Source organism: Maylandia zebra, linkage group LG23, assembly GCF_041146795.1.
Source record: "Maylandia zebra isolate NMK-2024a linkage group LG23, Mzebra_GT3a, whole genome shotgun sequence".
NCBI classification, from domain to species: Eukaryota; Metazoa; Chordata; class Actinopteri; order Cichliformes; family Cichlidae; genus Maylandia; species Maylandia zebra.
The window spans coordinates 10,504,617-10,524,734 of NC_135188.1; the positions used below are offsets into that span (position 1 = coordinate 10,504,617).

At 44.2% G+C, this 20,118-nt stretch overlaps 1 protein-coding gene across 2 annotated transcripts; it reads right to left on the minus strand.

Moving 5' to 3' along the window:
* Window positions 1-6,362: 6,362 nt before the first annotated feature.
* Window positions 6,363-16,566, minus strand: palm1a (paralemmin 1a). Of its 2 annotated transcripts, XM_004557029.6 has the most exons (11): window positions 16,532-16,566; window positions 16,065-16,109; window positions 13,724-13,769; window positions 13,345-13,425; window positions 11,054-11,178; window positions 10,886-10,949; window positions 10,577-10,598; window positions 10,440-10,508; window positions 10,231-10,305; window positions 7,980-8,111; window positions 6,363-7,260 (listed from the first exon to the last, which is right to left on the minus strand). In XM_004557029.6, the coding sequence occupies exons 1-11, from the start codon at window positions 16,549-16,551 to the stop codon at window positions 6,716-6,718; spliced, it is 1,224 nt and encodes a 407-aa protein (XP_004557086.3). In that variant the 5' UTR covers window positions 16,552-16,566; the 3' UTR covers window positions 6,363-6,715. The 2 variants fall into 2 exon arrangements, with proteins under 2 accessions (XP_004557086.3, XP_004557087.3); XM_004557030.6 differs by lacking the exon at window positions 7,980-8,111.
* Window positions 16,567-20,118: the final 3,552 nt, after the last annotated feature.

Below are 20,118 nucleotides of genomic sequence, written 5' to 3' on the forward strand. Positions count from 1 at the left end.
AAGAGAGGAAAACAGAATGTGGACTCACCCTGCAGTCGCCAACAGACAACTGATCCACGCCAACGCTGTGTGTGTGTGTGTGTGTGTGTGTGTGTGTGTGTGTGTGTGTGTGTGCTGGTCTCTATGGCTCTGTGAGGACATGCCGCCTGGTCCTTACTTCATGTCAGACCTTCAGAGGACTGAGTTCAGGATCAGGCTTAGGTTTAGGTTTGGGCTCAGGTTCCAGGTGGTTTATTCTTCGAGTCTGTTTAATATTCAGAGTTTGGAGGTTTTTCAGTCATTCAATTTTAACATCAGGAGCTTCTGAATAAGTTCTGTTCAGATCAAAAAGTTTGAAAATAAAAAGCAGGTTGTGTTGTTTTTACTGTGAATCAGAAGTGTAACAGGAGCTCTAACGATGTGTTCAGCTGCGATTCCCAGACAAAAGCTGACTTTTGTCTGGGAAGAAACAGACATAGATGAGATAAGGAGCTTCTACTGTCATAATTCATCCACATCAGTCACACTTCAAGATGCAGCTGGTATCAGAACAAGTCAATGTTTGTTTGTTTTAAATTATTATTCTGAAGATAAATCGGCCTCTTTATAAAATGGAGGGACCCAACTGTCATATCTACAGATCTGCCGCCTCTCTCCACAGAAAGACACAGTAACAGTAGTCACAACAACACAAACAGGCAAAGCTTAGTCATTTATGTACTTATATTCACAGAGTCTAGATGGCGAGTTTTCAATAACCTAGATGGCGAGGTTATTGAAACCTCGCCATCTAGACTCTCACAGAGAAGATCAGCTGATGAATTTCACAGATTTCCTGAACTTTTTATTTTATCTGTTCAAGTTTGTTGGATATTCTTTATTTAACCAGTTCTTAGCCATTGCTTCCTCACTTGCAGGTTGTATTTTTAAGAAGTATTGATCTTGTTTTTTGAGTTCATTCGAGTGGCGATATAAAAAAGACTAAACCTGTGCTGATTATTGAAATCATCAGTGTTGCCAAGAAGAACCCACAGGACAGTTCCAGAAAGCATGAAATTCGTCAGCAAACATGTTCTCTAACAGTGTCCAGACTCAGGTATTTCATGCTGTTTTATTCTTACAGTAATTAAAAATCCGAAAGAGTCACGTTTGTTAACAAAGACCCCAAATGCAGACACACGGTAAGCCACAATAAACCAATCAGGATGCAAGAGTGGACGACAGTATAACAAGGCGACGAGGACACACAAATTGAGGGTATAAATACAGGCAGAGGTATTCAGGGAAAGTAAAACTGAATACTACACTCAACAAAAATATAAACGCAACACTTTTGTTTTTGCTCCCATTCCCCATGGGATGGACGTAGAGACCTAAAATTCATTCCAGATACACAATATAACCATCCCTCCCAAACAGTGGTCACAAATCAGTCCAAATGTGTGGTAGTGGGCACATCTGCTATATTGAGATAATCCATCCCATCTCACAGGTGTGCCACATCAGGATGCTGATCTGACATCATGAGTAGTGCACAGACTGCCCACAACAAAAGGCCACCCTGGAATGTGCAGTTTTTTGTGCTATTGGGGGTCTGGGGACCCAGAACCGGTCAGTATCTGGTGTGACCACCATTTGCCTCATGCAGTGCAACACATCGTCGCATGGAGTCTATCAGATTGTCAATTGTGGCCTGTGGAATGTTGGTCCACTCCACTTTAATGGCTGTGCGAGGTTGTTGGATATTCGTGGGAACTGGTACACGCTGTCGTATACACCGGTCAAGCACATCCCGAACATGCTCAATGGGTGACATGTCCGGTGAGTATGCTGGCCATGCAAGAACTGGGACATTCTCAGCTGCCATCTGCCCTGAACAATGTGAACCATGATTCATCCGTGAAGCGCACACCTCTCCAACGTGCCAGACGCCATCGAATGTGAGCATTTGCCCACACAAGTCTGTTACGGCGACGAGCTGGAGTCAGGTCAAGACCCCGATGAGGACGACGGGCATGCAGTTGAGCGTCCCTGAGACGGTTTCTGACAGTTTGTGCAGAAATTGTTTGGTTGTGCAAACCAATTGTTCCAGCAGCTGTCTGGGTGGCTGGTCTCAGACGATCTTGGAGGTGAACCTGCTGGATGTGGAGGTCCTGGGCTGGTGTGGTTACACGAGGTCTGCGGTTGTGAGGCCGGTTGGATGTGCTGCCATATTCTCTGAAACGCCTGTGGAGACGGCTTATGGTTGAGAAATGAACATTCAATGCACGGGCGACAGATCTGGTTGACATTCCTGCTGTCAGCATGCCAATTGCACGCTCCCTCATTGCTTGTGGCATCTGTGGCATTTTGCTGTGAGACAAAACTGCACATTCCAGGGTGGCCTTTTGTTGTGGGCAGTCTGAGGTACACCTGTGCACTACTCATGATGTCAGATCAGCATCCTGATGTGGCACACCTGTGAGGTGGGATGGATTATCTAAATATAGCAGATGTGCCCACTACCACACATTTGGACTGATTTGTGACCACTGTTTGGGAGGGATGGTTATATTGTGTATCTGGAATGAATTTTAGGTCTCTACGTCCATCCCATGGGGAATGGGAGCAGTAACAAAGGTGTTGCGTTTATATTTTTGTTGAGTGTAGATACATGTGAGGTTATGGTTAAATCAGCTGTAGAGAAATATTAGCCTTATCCTCCCTCGGGGATATTCTCCCTGACTGCACAGTTCAAAGAATAAAGTTTTAATTGTGCAGGAACTGTATTTGTGTGTTTGCATTCACATGGACCAGTTTAAAACGGTCCTGGCAACGCAGTGTGTCCCAGGACCTCACTCAGCCACAAAAACCAACGTGTGTGTGTTTCAGTGTTGCTGAGCAGCAGAATTTATCAGGAATGCTGCTGACCAACAGAAACACACACACAGAGTGAACACATGGAATTTGGAGTTATTTTACTTTGTTTTTTGTGAGTTTTTTTGGTTTTAAATCTTTCCTTAAAGTCAGGTTTGTAGTTGTCATTGTCTGAAAATTAGTGTTTAATCAGTTAGTTTAAGCGGTTCATCACAATAACAATAAAATACCAATTCAGACACTTGGGCTGCCACACACGTTCGACTAAATACAGTGAAACTGAAGAGACCGTCGGTCCATAAAGTCTGACCCCATCCTGCACATTCTTAAAGTGCATCTTTAAAAAAATAATTTCTGTTATTTGGCCTTAAATAACAGAAACCCAGAGTCACAGTTGCTGCTATATATTGTCCCTGATATTTGTGTGTGTGTGTGCAGCCCGCATGCACAGGGTCAAACTTCACTTGTGAACTAATCAGGGAATAACGGGGTGAAAACACAACCTGCTTCACTGTCAGCAGGTACTGTCTCCTGCAGTGGGCGACACTGAGCCTCATTCTGCAGGTTACTAAGACAACAGCAGGAGGCTGCAGAGCATGCAGACGCTGCTGAGTGAAATAAATCCCTCCGTTCTCCATCTGAGCTTGTTTTTATCTTCCTCAGAGTCTCAAACACAGCACTCTGCTGGTAAACCTCTGTGAAGTCACAGACCCACCAAGACAAACCCTCGATCTTCCACTCAGCTCCAGAAATGCTCAAAAGATCAAATAAAAACAGAAAAAGCAGCAACGTGTCAATCACTGTTCAACCCTGCCCTAAATCCTTCCTGCTTCCTGCTCCTCTCTGACCTTAATGGGAACATTATCTCCAAAACAAACATGTTTTATTTAGTCCTGAGACCATAAGCTCACCAGGAAAGAGTTCACTGAGCTCAAAGATCATCTGATGAGGAGACTCATTTCCTCACAGACTTCTATCCAATCAGAGCAGAGTCGTCACCCCCAGGACGTCAGACAGACCCACACTCTGTGTGTGAAACATGACGACCTGATGAATTTCAGACACAAACTGATGATCTGATAATGTTTCAATACTGATTTGTAGGAGCTGCTGCTCAGCAGATATGAACCTGGTTTTAACCCTGTTTCAAGAGCTTTCTCTATCAGACATTGCATCGCTGAAATCATGATCAGCTGTGAGGAGTCTGAAGAAAGAATGAGTTGAACTTCTCAGGTCAAGTGGCTTTATTGTCATTCCCACCATGTGCAGTGGTACAGTACACAGTGAAAGGAGACAACATTCTTCCAAGACCATGGTGCTACATATAACAGACACTCAACACAGGACTAGATAAAGTGCAAGTGAGCAAAAAAAAAAATAAAATAAACAAAGACAGAAACTATACAGACACAGCAGTGCAATACAAAAGTGCAACAATGAAAGTGGGTTGTGCAAAAGCTAACTTGATGTATTAAGGGGTGCGTGTGTGTGTGTATGAGATTGTGCAAATAAGTGTTTGTGTAGCTGAGATATAGTCACAGTGAACTTTTTTCAAACTGCATTGTATATATTTGATTTTTTATTACTTAAATGGAATTTTTGTAATACTAAGGTTCCACTGTTGTAGTGGGACGTTAATCACTGGGACACTGCTAGGAAACATGTTGCATGTGTGGTGGGTTCCCAGCCAGAGTCGCATGGACTCCACACTGGTAAGGCACATTCTCTGTAGCTTGTCTCCCTGTACTAAATTATAAATTTAAGTTTGGTTTATTTTGCTTTACTAAGTATTAGTTCTTAGGGCTAAAAGTCCCCAAAGTACCAAAGTGATGGAAACTGCCTTTTATCATTATACCACCTATTTATGTGTTTTTCACTTGTGCTAAACAGAGAGGTCTGCTGCTGCATTTTGCCTTTTAGATATATGTAAATAGCTTTTCCCTCCAAGCAGTCCGGCTCCCGAGGACCACACTGCCCTCCTCCACACTGGACTCTCTTCTCCACACACTTCTTGGACTACATAACACTGTCCTCTCACTCCCGATACTTGCACTCTGCTGTATTGCACTGTTTGACTCTGTCTGTGTACTATTGTACTAATTTATTCTTGTTCTTTTCTGTTCTTATTCTATTTCTATTCAAGTACAACACTGTTGTACTTATTATTAGTTTATCTTATTCCTGTATAGTTGTGTATATATGTATATTTTATTTTTTTCCAGTTTATTTTTCCAGTTTGCACCTTTGATCTAGGAGGACGCTATTTTGTCCCACTGTGTACTTGAGTTTATATTGTTGGGTTGACAATAAAACTCTGCTTGACTTGACTTAAATGTTAGTCATGTACAGATTTTGTTTTATGTGTATAATGAGTTTGTCATATAAGGCTGCACGTTAAATAGTATTTTCAGTTGTGTTGGGAAAATTTACTTTTGTATGAATATGTGTTTTGTAATTGATCCATCTTAGTGGGGATTTAAATATTATAAGTGATTATCAGTAGTTTATTTTGAAGTATACTTTGCTTCATATTTGTCTCAGTTTTACCCCGCTATTACACTTGATTTTGAAGTGGCTGTTGAGAGAAACCATTGTTTTGATATTTTTATGTTTTTTAAATATTGTGGGCCAAAGTTGCATGGACTCCACATTGGGATTAAGAAACACCTGCTGCTGTGAAAATGCTTAGAAAATAAAGCCAGTTTTGCAACCAGTCCCTGTTTGTCATCATAAAACAGTCTACCATTTGAAATCTGCTACACTTGGCAATGACGTGTATGAGGGTGTGTGTGGCAGTCCGATCGCTGAGCTGTGAGAGTTGGATCCTCTTGGCGAGCGTCGCTGACTCAGCGGGTGGATCAAAAAACAGCTGATGGGATTGTGAGTGCTGTTTGATGGAGCCCAGTGTGAGTGAATCCTCTGAGGTTATGTCAGACTTTCAATGCAGCACGCTTCAAAAGATTTCCACAGAGACGAAGATCAGCGAATGCTTTTCAAACTTTCAGAGGTCAAAGAAGCAATCAACAATTAAAACGTTTAATTTTATTCAATAAAGACGACAGCAGCTTCGAGTTCTCATCTGTTTCCTGTAAAGATCATTGGTTTGAGCAGTGCTGGATTAAAACCTCTGATCACACAGAGCCATGCACGAGTCTGCAGGATAAGACCTCATTCAAGGACAGGTGAACAGACCTGTCAGGTATAAGACTCCAAACATGCATTTCTGTATTAAACCTTCATGTAGCTGTTTATCAGATTTATAGTGTACACATTAATTAATGTTATAGTTTGCACAATCTTTTACTCTGCCCATTTTTATTGTCTTTGTTTGTTTTCACTGCTGTATATGTAACATTTTACACAGTTTTCAGTGCCCGTGGCACTTTTACTGTGTTTATTTATTGTAGACTGGACCGTCTTCATCCTACTGCTCGAACACAATCATTTCCCTTGAGGGATAGAGAGGTACTTGTTGGTCCATATAGAAGGTGGAGGTGAAGAATTTAGGCTGCGGCACAAAAGCAGACTAGTTTCTGCTCATTTTATTTCTTCTTTTAAAAACTCAGACAGCTTCTAATAAATATAATAATACATTCACAGAAAGGAGGGGGAGGAGCTACAAACATCCTGGCACAGCGAAGGCGGAGGCTAACACTGAGGCTATGCTAACACTGAGACATGTAAGTACAGACGTGCAGAGTAAAAAAGTAAAAAGGCTTCAAGAAAATAGAAAAAGTAAAGAGAGGCTTTATACACCTGAAGGAAAAAACAGGAAGTGATGTTGGGAGGGCTGTGAGCAATGGGAGGAGTTTTCAGTCCTTTTTATTTTTGTATTTGCGTGCTACGTTTCAAGGCGGCACCCCCCCCACAGGTCACCAGGTCACATGATGCTACAGCACTTACACGGCTTCTTCTCCTTCTCCTTCTCCTTCCCTGCCGTCTCCCCATTGCTTGCCACTGGTATCGCCATTGGAGGTTTAGTGGAGGTTGGTGGGGCCTTGGAGGTGGGCAGAGGTGGATCCGCCTCCTTTTCTCCCCCTGATGTCTTCCCGTTTGGGTCATCAATGTGCACCAGCTCGGCCTTCACCGTGCCCTGCAGCCCCAGCACCTTCTTGGTCTCGTCTTCATCCTCTACGCTCTGGTATCCCATGAACACCATGGTAACCGGGTTCTCAGTGCTCGCCTCAGCCACGCTCGGCTCACCACCCACTTCGGCCTCTAGCCCTGTGATCTCCACTGGAACCTGAGGTAGCGGCGACTTGGACCGCATCAGCTCCAACTCCTCCCGAACCTCTGCTGTCGGGAGGGATGTCACAGTGGTGACAGTCTGTGACATCATCGACGCCTCATCAGCTTTGTGGATGAGCTCTTCAACCTCAGAGGAGCTGAGCAGGTGGATATCCTCACCATTCAGCTCATGGACCACTGGGAGACAGGAAGACACAGGTGAGGGTCAGAGTGCGACACCTGAATGCTCTCCAGCTGAAGGACCAATAAAGACTCACTGAGTGATGTCACAGAGTACACCTGTGCATCAGCTTCCTTCAGCTGGAGCTGAAAGTGATGAGGTGTGACCACCTGACTGTCAGGTGAGTGTTGATCATGCAGGCAGGCTGAGGCCGCTGTGGCTTTAGGAGAAGGAAAACTGCTGCTGTGAAAACCTGCAAACCTCCAGCAGGAGGCGCTGCAACAACCAGACACATGGATCTGCTCCTCACACTGTGCTATAAAATGTCCACTGCAGGAACTCAGCAGGAATGACCCTCAGATCTGAAACTCTCAGGATACAACAGCCTGTCACAGGTGTGTAACGCAGGTGTCTAATGCTATGAAAATACCTGGTGGAACATCTGGCAGGTAATGAGTGGAGTTCAGAGGTCCTCCCAGATATGCTGAGAGTTTCTGAAGTGAAGATGTGGAGGTGTTCAGCAAAGACTGTGAGGGCAAATAGTTCAATAATTTAAGAAAAAAAGAATGAGTGATTCATCATCTACAGTCCATGAGCTTGTGAAGAGATTCAGATAAATGCGCGCACAGCAGAGCTTAAATCAGCCCTTTGAGAGTCAGTTATTGCATCAGCAGGTCCCTTCTCTTAAAGCCGGCTTTGTTTTTATTTATTTTTCTTGTTTACTTGCTAACATCACCTTTCTGCTCATCTTCATAAACTTTGACCCCTTGGTCAGAGAGGTCAACAGGAAGTTTGGTGTTACTGGACAGAACCCTGGTTTCCCCCGTCACTCTGTCCCGCTCTACTTTAATCTCCACCGAGTACATCGCTGGATTGGGAGGGGTTAGAAGGGATCACAGGGTCAGAGGGGGTCAACACAACAGACACAATGAGCTGCTGCGGATCTAAAGATAAAGGCAGCAGGCAGAAGGTTAGATCACAGAAGAGAAGAGTCAGGACAGAGAAAGCAGCAGGTCATAAACAAGCACCCCAGGTGAGGGTAACCTTCCAATAGCAAAGGTACAGCTCTATTAGTGTGACGTGACATAACCATGCAGAACAAAGAAGGGTCTGATGACCAGAAGGAATATGTGAGGCTCTGCTCGCATCATCCAGACTGACTTTGGTACAGTGTGTATATCCTCTCCTGCTGCCTCAAATAACTGAACTACCAAAACATTTCAGCTGCAAACAACCACAACTCAGATAAGTCCCAAGGATCAGATACATTAAATGGACACCAGCACCCACACATTACCCTGAGAGGAGCTGCTCAGCCATGAAGCTCCTGGTGCACAGTGTCTGCTGATGTTAATGCCAGGGATGGATGGATGAATGAATGGATGAATAGATGGATAAATGGGAGAATAGATGGATGAATGGATGATGGATGGATGGATGGATGGATGGATGGATGGATGGATGGAAGGACGGATGGATTGATTGATGAATGGATAAACAGATGGATAAATGGGAGAATAGATGGATGAATGGATGGATGGGAGAATAGACTAATGGATGGACGGACGGACGGATGGATGGATTGATAAATGGGAGAACAGATCGTTAGGCGGATGGTAGAATTCTCCTGAACGGACTTTTGTAACAGTAGCGTCCTGTTAGCACCACATTGGAATTGCTGAGCTTTTCAAACTCTGTCTCTCATACAGATAAAGGCAGGTCACAGGTGCTGGATTAATACACCCGTGGCACTGATTCACAGATTAACAGGTGTAACTCAGGACTTTTGTCCATAAGTGTACATGGGAGACGTTTTCCATCAGATGTTGAGGGACACTGTGAGGAGGTGGAGGAAGAGGGCCTTGGATGCAGCTCAGGTTATTGCAAGAGTTTATTCCTGAAACTTGAAATCTGTGACCAGAAGCAGAGTTGCTGACGTTCGTACGGTCAGAGTCTGCCTCCTCTGTTGCTGCGTTGTTTGAGTACATGTGCATCACTCTGATTTTCTCTCTGCATGTTGAGTGAGGCTGCATGTATTTATTAAAGTCAAGGGAAAGAATGTGAAAGCTCTACTGATGTTTCTAATCTAACATGCTTCGAGCTTCACTTAACATGTGCATGTTGACAGTTGCTGTGAGGACTCGACCTTCAGGATGGACTGAGTGCTGACACAGCGGTCACACTCTGGCTCCGACATCGTCTTTTTCCAAATGCCTTCACATCTCCCGTGGAAACCCCTGCAGTCATGCCAGGGGTAGATTCAGACCTGCTTCTGTTCAGCCTTAAATACCAGCAAAGTGTCAGGAAACTCCCACAGCTTCATACATTCATTTAGCCCATGATTCATTTCAATAGCCTCCCACAGATCCTACACTATGAGGGAAACAACACAATAACACACACACACACCCATCACACCAGCCAACACACAAATTCACTGTTAACGTGACCCTAAAACGGACTTACAGATAGAAACAGGAAGGCAGCTGTTAGAGACACATTAAGGTCGATGTCCCCTCTCCTCCCACGTGTCTACACTCTATGACCTCTGACCTTACACATTTGCAGGGTGAATGATAACAGACTCATTAAAATCACTGAAAGCTGCGATTAATCATATTTTACTGATTCTTCGAACCTCATCACGGAGAACCAAACGCAAACTCTTAAAGTCAGGAAACAACATGGCTGATCTCATCTGTACTTTATTCTTTTACTGGCTTTATTAGACAGTGCATCAAAGACAGACAGGAAAGCAGGGGAAGACCTGCGTCAACCCTCCGGCTGCTCTCAGCCATAGGGCCTATGGCCATCTCCTTCTCCCAGTGAGCTAATCTTTAGCCATGGAAATATTCTGGATCTATTTCCTGACTTGGTGACTTCCAGGTGAGCTTCATGTCCCACCTGAGGAAAACTAGCTCAGTTCACCAGTTTAAGACGACCCCCGTCAGGTCGGTGCAGAGTGGGTGTGGTCACTTCTGACTCACCTTTCTTCATCTCCTCGGTCGCCTCTCTGGGTTTGTTCAGTCGAGGACTTTTGTTAACTTTGAACTCTGCAGGGGCTTGTGGGTAAAAATGGGCCAGGCACAAAGACAGAGCAGAGAAAGAACTAACAGTGAGGTTATCACAACAACTTACCGTAATGTAACTGTAATCTGATTACTGAGATCTGATTACAGTTATAGCACAGTCTCACCTTGGATCACCTGAGTTGCCAGGGGAGCCCTGTCCTGCTGATGCCTTTCGCGATCTTTGACCTCTACAGCTGATCAGAGACAAACGTGAGACAAAGGCTTCACGAATAAAAACAGACAGAGAAATTTAGAAATTTACCTGAAGCTGGTCTTGATGACACCTGGAGGCACAAACAGAGAAAGGAAGTTTATCTTCACAATAAGAGTCTTAACAGGAATCCTCCATCAATAAGTAGAAGGAAACGGGAAACAGAAACATGAAAAAACCTCCAAAGTAAGCCAGTCCTGCCAGTGAACCCCCCTCCCAACATCCTCACCCATGTAATCCAACCTAATTTGTTTCAAATGATCTATTAACCCTATGAGGACAGCAGAAAAGCTGATTTTAGAAAGGAAAAAAAGTGATATTAGAAAACGTTTGTGTGTGCGTGCGTGCATGTACACTCACTTTAATGTTAGTTATGGTCTGACAGACAGATCCAGTCTCAAGGCCGACAAGTTCCTGCTGCAGCCTACAGCACACACACACACACACACACACACACACAGTTGATGGTTTTAATCCCACAGTGAATAAGGCCACCCTTCCTGGATGTTCGGGCTCGGCGGCTCAGACCTGTCGATGGTCTCCTCCAGGCTCCGGGTCCGGGCCTCGTCCTGCTCCAGCTGTCTACAGACTTCGTTCTGCTCGGGTCCAGCAGATGCTCCCTCCAGGAGCCAGCGGTCCCTCAGAGCCTTTGACTGAAACACAGGTCACATAGATGACAGCTTCCTTCTAACACGTGAGGAGGCACGTATCAAATTCATATTTGTTCATGAAAGTTTATGAAAAGAAGAGCTGCAGAAACATGTGCTTAAAGTTCACTCGTGATCTGCTCACTATGAAGCCCACCACCGAAGCCGTCGTCATTCCTTCATCATTTCTTTATAAAGGAGGCAGGTTGAAGGTGTGCAGGTGAGTCCAGCTGTTCGATTGGAAGCTGTGAGTGAGACAGGAAGTCCTCTGACTGCAAACAGCTGACAGATCATCAGGAGAGGACAGACTGGCACTCTGATCCACTCAGAAAACAATTAACATAAAGCCCTGAAAGTCCACAGGAGACACCTGGGGATCCTGTCCTTCATCAAAGCTTCCAGCTAAGTGAGGAAGACTCTCCAGCAGGAAGATGTGTCATCATCCACAGAGCATGAAGAGAATAATCAAAGCAGATCAGAGGGTTCAAAGCATCTGTCAGCCTCGGGAATAGAAAGCTTCAACCTTAAAAAGTGTCAGAAAGGCTGAGCAGCTCCAGACTAAACAAATCAGCCAGCAAGATGAAGATCAGAGCAGCACGAGGAAGGAAACCTGGACATCAGACTTCACAGTCTGCAGAAAAATCCCCATGCACGGTTAAAACTAAACCAGCGGGTTCATCAGAGTTTTTTACATATATAACCTGAACTCTGGTCTCATTCTGAGCGTCTCATTAAACCCTTGCAGCTGACAGCAGCAGACACTCAGCTGCACGGCTCTGAGTGGGATTCGTCCTCGCCGGGTCGTCTTTCAAACTCTCAACGATTTTAATCAGCACCTTAAAAAGCTGCTCGTTTCACACACATGCTGGCAGAAAAAAAATCTTTATCCATTTATTGTTTTGACGTTTCGGCTACACAACACTACAAATTGGAGAGCATCAGCATCATGTCCTCAAAGGAGAAAACAGTGAAAATGGAATAAAATCATTTTAGTATCTAATGATTGAAAGCAGGCGTGCACAGACAGCAATGGGTGCTCATGGACCAACGTCCATCAGGAGGACGTCTGAGTGTCCCTTTAATAAACGCGTGAAGCCTGAATGGATCCTTTTAGTTGAATAAAATTATCTGGATGAGCTCGGGCTCTCTGAACTCACGGCCTCCTCCTCATCGGGAAAACAGCTGCTATTTCACATGGCCCTGGCAGTCCTGTCCTACCTGCGTGCTGTTTGGCTGATCTCAGATATTTTTACCTTGCAGCTGTTCTCAGTTTGTGCCTCTTGAATCTCTGAATACCTGGAAGACTCGACACACAGTGAGCCAGCAGGAGTAGGAGCCAGAGAGAGTTACTCTTTATTTTTTCTGGTGAAAGACAAACTGATAAGAGTCATTAATGAAATATGATCTCATATCAAAGATCAATAATAGATGAGAGAATTTACTGGCAGAAATAAATTTTCCACAGCACTTCAGTCTGGAATATACAACATCTGAACGACAGGTTTCTGTCGTTGTTCTGAGAACACAACAGAGAGCCGCCTATCAGAATAAAACAGGAAATGACCACTGACCATCTGAAAGAAGGACATGAATAAAAACATCAGTGTGAAAGAGCTGGACTCCACAGAGCATTCAGGTTTTGGTTTCGTTTATTTAGTGCACAAAAATGTTTCTTTGTGGTTTGGCATCAATGTCAGCTTTGTAGCCAACTCCACACCGACTCGTCTCAGGTCCCGGCGTGGGACCTGAGGGAGGGAGGGAAACCTCGTTAACACAATCATCTCCACCTGCCCATCAGACTTCATGGCACAGCCCCTTGAGTGCACTGCAACACCCCTCCACTGCAGCGGAGCCAGAGACCACGCCCCTGCCATAATCAGGCCTGGATCAGACCCAGATCAAACCTGGATCAGGCCTGGATCCGATCTGGATCTGGTTGAGTCATATCTGGATCACACCTTGATCAGACCTGGATCTCTGCAGCAGTCTGTTTACGTGCCTGAACAGACTCAGAGCTCAGAGACATGAGGTCTCAGTCTGACTCGTGTTTCTGCGTCTTCACGCCTCCTAGCGGCGCGATTTAAAACGGTACGAAGGCTTCAGCATCTTGCTCACCTCTGAGTGCACCCGACCTTTAAACAGAAAACAGGAAACAGGAAGTGGTGGGCTCACCTTCAGGTGCTGTAGCGCCCTCCTGTCGTCCTCCAACTGACGCTTCTTGTTCTCGATCTCCGTCTGCCACTTCCTTTTCTCCTGCAGCATTATGGAAAACAGAACCAGCTGCTGATTGGGATCAATAATCCAATCACACTTCTGCTCTGAAGTAATCCACTGAGGTAATCTGATTACTGACTGCACTCTCTTAGTGTGGGCTTTTATTTTGAAATAAAATAAAAGTGTGTTTGTTTAGATAAAGTTTAAAATTCAGAGTCAACATTGATAACTTCGAGCAATAAAACTTACTGGGGTGGGGTGGGGTCTCACACACACATCTGAATCATTGATACTAGGTGTGTGAGATGCTGCATTCACTGACTGTAAGTAAACTCACCACAATGAGCTGCAGTCGATCCTGCTGATAGAGAACCTCGCTCACCCTGAGGGAGAGACAGACAGACAGGTTAATGATGTCACTGTGACATCACTGAATCGTACGTTTCCTTGTTCCGCTTAATACACAGATGCTCGATGCACAGCTCTGTTTACACTTTAACCTCACACACTCATTCATACACTGACTAGCTATCTCACACATACACACGCACACACTCTCTCTCTCTCTCTCTCTCTCAAACACACACACACACACACTCCAGCAGAGTCTTGAAGCGATCAGCTAACAAGTGCTCAACAGCGGTGAGTCATCAGTTATTTGCTGTAAAGATGGCTGCCCTTTATTCAGTTTGCTTGAGCTGAAGGCAGTGCGAGGCCTCAGGCGGTCTGTGCTGGCGGAGCTGCTGCTGGTTGGTGTAGCACTCAGGAAACCAGAGTTCACCAAACAAGGAGCAGCCAGACGCAGATGCGGCGTTGGTCCCGCCCTGATTCCTCCCTGAGTATAATGGGAGCATCGCACCCAAAGTAGACTTCATGTTTTATTCAGTGAGACTTCAACTGGAGGCTGAGACCATGAACTCATCGGGACAGAGGTCACTGGGTTCAGAGGTCAGCTCGATCCACCTCTCCTCTCTGGAGGACACACAGTATGCTTTACACTTTAAACTTTTCCTCTCAGACACCTCAAACAAAGCTTCACTTTATGGTCTCCATGGAGACCACAGTCCACTGCAAGGACCGACAACACCAGCAGCTAGAACCCGGCCCACTGGGAAGCAGTTCAGACACAGCGCCCTGACGAGGAGGAGGTACTATAAAGGCTCAAACTGAAGCTCAGGCTCTTTCTGTGTTTTTGTCCATGCCTGCTCAGCAGCAGTGAGATGTATTATAGAGAGGGGCATGGCAGGTAATGGGACAGGAGCTCAGACTGATGATTGGATGATATTAATTATTGATCAGTTTGTGATCCGTCTGAGAGGAAAGGGTTCCGGTCAGTCAGCAGGTGTGTGACTTTTAATTGAAACGCCGCATTAGAGGCAGACAGGAAGTCCATGCACTGCAGTGATGAAGTACTTGCAGTAAAAACAGAAGAGTACAAATACTCAGTTACATGTTAGAGTAAAAGTACTCTCAGCTTAGCCTTATAAAGTAAAGATAAGCGATAAGATCAGATAAACCTTTATTAGTCCCACATTTGGCACTAACACGTGGTTCTGCTCTGGGCTGTGTCCTTGTCCAGACACCACATCCTACTACTGCCTCTGAGCCTCCACCAGGCTGCAGCAGCTCCATCAATCCCACAGGCACACCAAACAAGCACACAGGAAGTGCACTTCAAAATAAAACAGCTGCTGGGATGAAACTCAACCAGCTCCCAGATTCTGATTGGCAGTCTTTTCTGAAGTCTGGGTTTATAAGTGGCTGTGAGGAAGGCAGGAGGAAATAATGAAGAAGTCACAAAGAAAACAGATTTCTGCAGAACATGATGGAAAATAATACAGATAAAAAAATTCCCAAAACACAAAGTGGTAAGAAACCAATGATTTATCTGCAGCTTCCTGTTTACCTGCATCAGTTAAATCTGATTATCTGATGAACCTCAAACATGACGTACAGAAACATCAGAACTCATCTCAGCACCATCTGACACCTGGATCTGCTCCCAGGTGTGACTCTTCCTGTGGGAATCATCCATTGGGTGCGTCTCTGCAGGTGTATGGTAACTCCATAGTGAGTGAGACTTTGTGCAGGTGTGTCAGAGCAAGTTTTATGTTGACGTTTCTGAAAATTCACACTTTGTGGTAATTCTTGTAATTCTGTAAGTGACATCGTGACATCATTAAAGAGCCTGCCTTGCTGAATTTAGAAAACTGAACCAATCGGACTGGGGCTTAAACCTTATATTGTGAAGAACCCCGCCGGAAGTCACCCTCTCCTCACACGTCCAACTTGACGGAAGTGACTGAGCTCAAATGAGGAACACAGAAACTGATCAATATGCAATCATAGACGCTCGTGCTGCTTATTGATCAGAGCTGGTGCTGCTTCCGCAGGGGAAAGTAGAGCACAGAGAGGTTTGATCACTCCGCGGGTCCGCACGCCCTTTAACCCATCACCTGCCGCTGCGGTGACTCGGACACCCCCACCACACCCCCCAAAGTCTCCAGTTTGGTGCAGTTAGCCCCCCACCCATCCACCCCTCGGTCCTGACTCAGCGCCCTGATGCCGCACAATGACGACACGAGTCTCAGGTACGTCACAAACACAGAAAAACAACCAGAAGAAGAAAAGAGAAGAAGGGAAAGAAAGAAGAGAGAGAAGAAATAAAGTGTACTCACTCCTCCATGTCCGACGGCAGATCAGTCCGCAGCAAAATCAAACATCTGATCCACATCCGAGAGAGCAAACAAACCCGCCCACCGGGGAGGACGGAGGACAGGAGGGAGGGGGAGGAAAGGAGAGGAGGGTAGGAAAGGAGAAAAGGGTAGGAGAAGTTTTGAATGTTGAACCTTTTTTGGTCAGATTTTGACGTCACAGTTGAAAGTGTGCTTGCAGATTCATAATCAAGAGATGAGAGTGAGGAAGACTTTTACTTTGAAATCAGTCCAACATGCAAAAACGCTGTTATTGAATCCCAAAAGGTTGATTCTGTTCATCTGGACGTTTTCAGTGGGAGAAACGTTTCGTCATCATCCAGGTGACTTATGCAGTCTCAGCTTACAGCAGGTCTCCAACCTTATAAACGGTTCCTCTGCACAATGACTGAAACTAGCCAGACAGAATCAGCCTTTTGGGATTTACTTACCTGGATGACTGAGCATGCATCAAGAGGCTGTTATTGATCAATTGACTAATGGATGGAGGATCGATTTTAAGAACTGTGAGGTGGACGGGATGAAGATGTGGAGCTCCTGGTCTCCATGATGACTTATTATTTTTATTACTGCAGCTGTCACGGGGACAGACTGGGACGTCAGACTCGGTAACAAAGCCTTCTGCTTCACACGAGTACTTCCTTCTGCACTCTCCATGTTTGCTCCTCGTCCTTCATATCATTTATCGTACATGTGAATCCATTTTTCATGAGCTTAAGTTTTATGAAGCTTCCTGCAAGTCATTCACATCATGAAAGTGATAAACACACGAATGAATCCAGAATTATCATCCAGTACCAGTAAGTACTCATACTTTAGTTACTCTCAGTGTAGTTGGAGTGCTTTTTAAACTCAGTGTTTCAGTAAAGCGCCAGGATGAGGCGCTTCATTTTGAATATAATGTCATATTTATGTCGACACTCCAGATATTTGGCAATGAACATGTTAAAGTTTTGTTTTTGGTACAGTTTAAAGACAGACATTTATCCCGAGGACAGTTTGTCTCATTTTCTTTTCATTTAATTAACACGGAAGGTGAAGCAATAATCCTGCAGCAACACCTAGTGGTGGTTGGAAAGAATTTTTTTTAATGGTCGACTTCCTGCAGACCATGCTTCTTACTGTACCATAGCTGGACTGGCCATCGGGCATACCGGGCATTTGCCCGGTGGGCCGCTGGCGATTTTTTTGTTTTTATGGGCCGATGGATATTTTTTTATTTTTTATTTTTATTTTTTATTTTTAGGAAGGGTATATATAATGAAAGGTGTTGGATTGGCCAATTGGTCATGATCGACTCTGGGCTGGACCAATTACAGCCGAGGAGGCTGGATGCACCCTCCCCCTTGTTTAGCAATCACGTGATTTTCGCGCATTGCATGCCGGGAACTCGTGGCAAAACAATCCAAGTACCGCATCAAATGCAAGCATTTGCAGCACCGCAAAACGTTCATTCTCCGGTTCCAATACCTTCTTTTTTTTCTTTGCCGCACAAAAAACTAATGTACAAAACAAAAGGAGAACAATGCCGGTCCGTACAAAGACAGACTCGACGAAAAGACAAAGAAAAGATACGAGGAAAAAATCAAAGGAGTGAAAGGGTCAGACCCTTACGAGCACACAGAGTGGACAAAAGACGTCAGTGTGCTGCCCACTTTCACCACGCTCAGATTTATAATTACACGGTTCTTGGAGTGAGTGCACACACTCATGAAGTTTAGTAACTTCAGGTCACTGCAACAAGCCCAGGTACAGTTTACCGACGGATGGGTGCAGGACCTTGAAATGCACCGTGTAGGACGAAAGACTATTGTACGTATCATAAGTTTACCAGTCTCACAAATCGTCTTCATAAATACACATTCATTAACAGTTTATTAATAGGACCTTTGAGCTCAACGGTAATTAATTAGTAGTGGAAATAATTTCTGGTAGTGTAACAGTGTTTGTGGTATTATTCCACTTGCCACAAATATCAGTGTAATGGGGAAACAGCGCCCCCCCGCTCTCAGTGTGGCTGGTTAGGTGAGGCTGGCTGCAGTAATCGCTGCCAGTCTGCCGTAGCCATACGAGAGGTGAGTTGTATTGTTCCGCACACAATATAGCTAAGTAGTACAGACACATAAAACATGTCTGATTAGCTGACGAGCACCGAGTGTAATAAGTGCTTAGTGGACACATGTCCAACACCAGTTTTATGTACTTTTCATTTGTGTATTACAGTTTTTTACAGACGCTAGGACACATTTCTCAATACTTAGGTCACGTTTGCAAAACTCCTCACACAGTGAGCACAACAGAAGTCTATGTGGGCTAAACTGAGGACCAGTTATCATTGTTTTGGCACAAAATGCATTCAATGACTACATCTCTCAAATTACATGAATCATCTTCTCACTCAGACACAACAACTGCCAAAAAGCTTTGTACGGACAGGACATTTTGCATGTGCTTACATACTGTTTTCAAAACTGTTAAACTCATGGTCAAAACAATAACACAATGCAAAACTTGAAAAGACAGCAAAATCCAACGGCAATATTTTACTGAAACATATTTTAAATCTAACAATGCAGTTTAACCAGCCACAGCTGATTCTCATTGTGGATGAACATCTACACAGTTGTTACTCCTTCAATTTTTCAACTCCTTCAATTCTGGCATGCCAGAAGATTCTTTCCTTGGTGTGTTGCCCAAGATGACATAAGATGTGATGTGGATGAGAACCTGTGGCCAAATGGAGAAGACCGAGTAGATTAGCATTACTATTGTATGTGTATCAGTGGATGGTGTGTATACGAATTCTTGTATTTTGGGATTACTTAGTGCAAAAAAATAAAAATACATAAACATAAATACATGATGTCTGATTCATTCCAGTAACATATATTGAAATTATAAACAGAGATGTGTCCTTGTTTTACACAGGAAAACACTGTGTAATGCTACATGTTGTTAGTGTTTTTTAGGTCATTGTTTTGTGGGTGACAAAGTGTGTTTGTCGGCTGTCAACCTTTGCTAGTGTTCTGGAGGAATGTTTTTATTTGAGACCTGAATGAAGTGTTTTGGTAGTTGTAGTGCATTTTGAATGTGGAATGAACTGCTTTGCCAAGCTGAGGGTCAGTTAGGAGAATTGTGTGAAGAGTTTTGCAAAAGTGACCTAAGTATTGAGAAATGTGTCCTAGCGTCTGTAAAAAACTGTAATGTGTGAAACTGTATGCTAAAGCGGAATGCTAATGAGATGTTCTGCCGTAGTGTGCTGTGCGGAGTGGTGTGTGGCGAGCCTGTGCACTGATAATACACCGTTGTTTCCATTCAGGTACATAATTTGTTGTTGCTGTTATTTTATTGTATATTAGAAATTGTAATATTGCTGCAGTAATCGCTGCCAGTCTGCCGTAGCCATACGAGAGTGTGCTGTGCGGAGTGGTGTATGGCGAGCTTGTGCACTGATAATACACCGTTGTTTCCATTCAGGAAATAAAGTGGCAACGATCGATCAGAGACTCCTTGTCTTTTTAAAAACACTACACAACGCAGAGTCGAGGAGTCTGTTTGGGCCGAACTGTTGCAGCGGGATGAAGCAGAAACCGGTTACAGTAGCATTACAGAAATGTAGCAGTGACAATAATATTGTATGTTGTAATCGCAATGGACAATAAGTGATACAAAACAACTGTTTTATCCTGTGAATAAAAGTATATGTTTTTGTCAATGTACCATGGTAATAACAGAAGCGAAACACAATATTGTGTCAGGACAATTTACTATTTATGCACAATAAATAAAGGAGCATAGCGCGACAATTTCTGTTCAGCGCCAGACTTGCTTGTAACCTATATCACCAATTATGTTAAGAAAAATGACGTATTAACTACTAAAAAACTCTGACCTTTGTGGGAATGCTTGGAGCAGACTAACATGTGAGCTGGAGTGTTCTGAGACGTTATATTTGGTATATCCAGACCATCCGTCGGCTCTTACTTCGGAAACATGGCTTAAAAAATTTCTCTTCAAC